General features: G+C 38.4%; 1 protein-coding gene across 1 annotated transcript in view; it reads left to right on the top strand.

Annotated features, from left to right (window-relative positions):
• Window positions 1-5,055, top strand: part of LOC106815149 (muscle M-line assembly protein unc-89-like) — a gene marked incomplete at its 5' end in the record, with an annotated part of 69,224 nt that overhangs the window by 57,350 nt on the left and 6,819 nt on the right. Inside the window, 4 exon segments of the mRNA XM_014819582.1 lie at window positions 642-754; window positions 2,134-2,356; window positions 2,664-2,770; window positions 3,401-3,626. Coding sequence (XP_014675068.1) covers window positions 642-754; window positions 2,134-2,356; window positions 2,664-2,770; window positions 3,401-3,626 — 669 coding nt within the window.

Genomic DNA, 5,055 nt, shown 5'->3' with positions numbered 1-5,055 from the left:
CAGGTGAGGAATACTAGTGTGACTTGAAAGAACGGAATCTACTTGATGAAATATAAACTAGTCTTTGCTTCTAAATGAGACCACCTTTTGAAGAGGTGACAGACTGATCAAACATTTGTTTTCCAAAATGCTGTGTAGAAGCAAAGCTTGATAAATGCTGGGTTTTTCTAGAATGATTTTTTAAAACCTCTGGTATATTTTCTAAAACACGTAAAATGATGTTTGTAAACCTATAGGTTTGTGTGTACACACTGTTTTTACCAGTGCAGTGTTTTGTTTTTGTTGCATTGACCACCATTATTCTCTACTGTCCCGGATTCAAACCCAACTGAAGATGGTGGTCCCAAATAACCTGGCTTCTAGAAACTCAGGCTTACAAACCTAGCTTTAGTTTTATCCTTATGTAGACAGATAACACGGGTTATTTTTACTCATATCAGCACAGGGTAATTCCTATGCGAACCGGGCATTTAGCTATTACTATTTTAGTTGCAAATAATGGTCAATGGTCAACAAGTTCATTCCTTAGTTGAGTTAGTTACGTGCTAGAATTGAGTGTTTCATTGATTTTTCAAGCATTCTTAAACAATTAAGCATAAACGTTTATATTTATATATAATTATAAGCATCTTCTGCTTCAGGGTCTGGAGGTGGAGAAGATCCTGAGATTGGGGAGATCACTTCTGACACAACCGTCAGAACTGGCAACGATTTGGTCCTGGAATGTTTTGTCACGGGCCTTACCTCTTCAACTGTAAGTGTAATAGTCTACTTACCTGTCGGATAGTAGACACAAACATGTTTTTATGTAAAGTTTATATTCATTGTATCACTGTCGCTATGTTCTGAGTTGCATTGTTTGTTAGTCACCCCTTTATCCATCAAAAACATGGATTCCTGAACTGCCTCAATGATGTCACAGTGTTCTCATATTCATGGCACATCCATAATGTAGAAAGCCAATAATCCTGGATAGCCGAACGGGTACAGCACAAGATTACGGCTCAAAGGTCCTTGGATCGGATCCCATCAGATTTTTTATTATTTACCTGTTTTCTGTATTTTTCTATTTTTATCCATTTAACTATTTTGTTCCAATTAACGCAAATATTTACATGATTTATTTACAACAGTTTAATAACAACAAATAATTTTGGCAACAATTAAATTTTTTTTTTTTAATAGGGTTAAGGTTAGGGTCACAATGCACCATAAAACAGGAGTTTCAGGCACGCAATTTGTATCAACCAATGGGATTTGGGAGGTATGCAGAATGCAGAAGGTTGCTGAAATGATGTGTACGCAACTGTGTATCTGCATATCTGCGCTTAACAAAGGTGTCACTACGCACGACTTAAATGTTACGTTTATAACCGTAGCAACAGACCTCAGATGAGCCCAGACGCTCTGTGGCTCTTGTCTAGGATGACTTTTTAAAACCTCTGGTTAGTTGATAAAACACGTAAAGAGGTGTTTGTAAACCTTTAGGTTTGTGTGTACACACTGTTTTTACCAGTGCAGTGTTTTGTTTTTGTTGCATTGACCACCATTATTCTTAACTGAAGATGGTGGTCCCAAATAACCTGGCTTCTAGAAACTCAGGCTTACAAACCTGTAGTTTTCTCCTTGTGTAGACAGATAACACGGGTTATTTTTACTCATATCAGCACAGGTAATGCCTATGCGAATCGGACTTTAGGGCGTTTAGCTATTACTATTTTAGTTGCAAATAATAGTCAACAAGTTCATTCCTTAGTTGAGTCGTTACGTGCTAGAATTGGGTGTTCATTGATTTTTCAAGCGTTCTTAAACAAGCTAAACGTTTATCATTTATATATTTATTAACGGTCTTCTGCTTCAGGGTCTGGAGGTGGAGAAGATCCTGAGATTGTGGAGATCACTTCTGACGCAACCGTCAGAACTGGCAACGATTTGGTCCTGGAATGTTTTGTCACGGGCCTTACCTCTTCAACTGTAAGTGTAATAGTCTACTTATAGTATACCTGTCAGATATTAGACACAAACATGTTTTAATGTAAAGTTTATATTCATTGTTTCACTGTCGCAATGTTCTGAGTTGCATTGTTTGTTATAGTCATCTTCCAACGCTATAATAATCATAACTGCTCTCAGGTTGAGTGGCAGCTAGTGGATGGGAGTGACGTTGAAGTACTGACCCGCGGCGAAGACAGAATCATCAGTGATAGAAGATTCAGCACAGAGATGGACACTGATGGAGATGAGGACATATTTACATTAACGGTTACTAATATCAGAAATTCAGATGAAGGATCCTACAGATGTGAGACAACCAATGATGATCCTGTAAGCGAGGATGTGGAGGTCACTGTAGGAGGTGAGGAAACACTTGAGCTTGGCACATTTTCTATACAATCAGGTCAGATTCACAATCTTGCAAACTGACATGACGAGTTTCAGATCTGGACAGGCTCTATATGCGCTGCACCCAAGTATTAACTGCATGATTGTTGACACCTGTTTACTGATTTGGTGTTCATGTATAATTTAGAAACCTCTATAAAAGTGGCCTTTGAGGGCCAACCTGAACATAGTCTTATTATCTCGATTAGAAACTTTTTTGTTATACATTGTGGTATTATAGTGTGAAATCATATTTAAATTGCATTTTTCCCCTTTGGCAGGTGGAGGAGGACCAGAGATTGTAGTTTTTAGCGATGAAACAGATGTAAGGCTAGGCAGAGATCTCACACTGGAGTGTACTGTTACAGGACTGGGTAGCAGAAACAAGGTGCAGTTTGCTCTGTCAAAGAATTATTATTTCTATTCGATTTTTTTAGTATTTTACTCTGGCTACATTTTTAAATGATTTATTAAAATACTGTACGTAGATGCTATATAACTATATGCACTTGTAGGTCGCCTTGTTTGAAACTTATTTAAGCTGCTCGATCTGTTTCGTATTAAATATTTTTAACACATTTAACCAAACGGGGCATCGACTAGTAAGGAGTGACTATTTCGATAGTTGAGCCTTCCACGCATGTGCGGTTTTACCACAACAATCATTTGTTCTAAAATTTCAAATCAGGTTTATTTTGGTTCCCCATTATTGGGGTGATATATAGAAAATCGTGTCTACCATATACCTGATATGGTAGACGTGATTTGTTTAGCACAGTAAAGATAAAAAGGGAGAGTGCTGAAAAGATGATTATTTTATATATGGGTTAGCGAATTATAAGAAAGGTGGGTCGGAACATGCATGAAATTTCATGAACAGTGACTCAAATGTTACTATACCAAGGAGCTGTTATCATGGGCAGCTTAAATGCTGAATTCTGTCAAATCAAACATATTTAAATATGTACGTATTATACAGTATAATGTTTATACGTTAAAAAACCTCTTCTTGCACTAGGTTGAGTGGCAGCTAGTTGATGGTTCAGATGTCACAGTTCTGACAAGCGATGAGGATCGGATCACCAGCGATCGCAGAGTGTCAACCGTGCTTAGCTCTGACGATGATGAAGATACGTACACGCTGACAGTAACAGACATGGATCTAGATGATGCAGGCACATATAGGTGTGAGATTACAGGCAGCAACTCAGTGAATGAAGATGTCACGGTTACTGTAGGGGGAAGTAAGTTGAATAGTTTATTGTAGATGGTCAGTCATAGGTGGTGTCTTTATTTATTTCTGATATTGCTCGTTGTTGCTAGGTTTAATACACACCTAAGATACACTGGTGGTGCGAAGGTTTGGGCTAATCCAGAAGTAGGGCCAATTCCATTACCTGTTGTGTTTCGGAGATATTAGTCTTGTCTAGTTAAAATCACTTAATCAAAATGAATATAATGGTCCATAATATTTCTATTTTCTTTCTGTAAAATAACATTTTAAAATGAACATTACACTGGAAACTACTGGTGTTTAGAAAATCTGTACATATGTACACTATTAATAATCGTTAAATCACTTCCTGGTGATATATAGATCGTATGGCACACTGTGCCTGCACATAATATTTTCATTTGACAACTGCTTGCAAAATTACGATGGTTATGGTAGCAAAACAACTATCCTGTAATAGCTCTTAATTGTATCCCCCGCCGCCGCGACGAAGTCGGCGGGGATACTATGGTTTCATGTCTGTACAGCCGCCGCCGCTCGGTCCGCCGCAGAGATTTTCCCTTCCGCTCTATAACTCGACCCCTAATTGACCTAGCCAGGGAAAAAATTAAAATTTATTTTTCGGTGGGCTACTTTTCAAGCTCGCGTGCATGAAAATAGCACTCTAAAATTTGGTTTGCATTGAACTCTATGCAAATTTCCGGGGTCTCTTTTTGGCATTTCCGGGGCTATAAATCGCCCCGAGCACCCGTGTATTTTTTCCACTGGACCTAGCGTGACCAAACTTGGTCTACTTACACATCTTGAGGAGAAGGTGGGCAGCATACTAAAACCAGGTCACTGCGACCTTTATTTGACCTTTACCTTGACCTTGATCATATTTCCCTTCCGCTCTGTAACTCGGCCCCTAATTGATCGATTCAGCATACAGGCTTATAACGACCAACAACAAGGTCATCTCAAATCAACAACTAAGGGTATCACACCAAATATGTTGTTGTCTCTCTAATGCTGTCATCTCGGTTGCATTTTGACACACTTGCCCTAATGAATTTTAAATGTGCATAAGTATTTTTGCGCATAATATTATATGCTTCTTGTGATTCACTATTACTGGTTAGTTGAGATCTTCTATAAGCAGATCGTTTTTTCGCATTAATACCAGCTACTTGGTCAATGCGTTAATGCACTAGCAAATAACTAACTTGAGCTTGTCAGCAAACGCTTATGAAAAATATACGCTGCTTTAACATACGCTACTCGGGCCTTACCGATACAGTTTCATTACCACCTCCACCTTCTTTCATCACTCGACCATTTTTTCATCCATTCCTCTCTCTCCTTTTTACTTAATATACATTTTCTATATCTTGATCTCCTTTATTTCATCTCCCCTTACTTGTGCTAGCTTGGTTCATGCGACTCTCTGGAACTCGTAG

Source organism: Priapulus caudatus, unplaced genomic scaffold (assembly GCF_000485595.1).
Source record: "Priapulus caudatus unplaced genomic scaffold, Priapulus_caudatus-5.0.1 Scaffold1051, whole genome shotgun sequence".
Classification (NCBI taxonomy): domain Eukaryota; kingdom Metazoa; phylum Priapulida; class Priapulimorpha; order Priapulimorphida; family Priapulidae; genus Priapulus; species Priapulus caudatus.
This window is presented reverse-complemented; position numbering and strand designations above follow the sequence as displayed.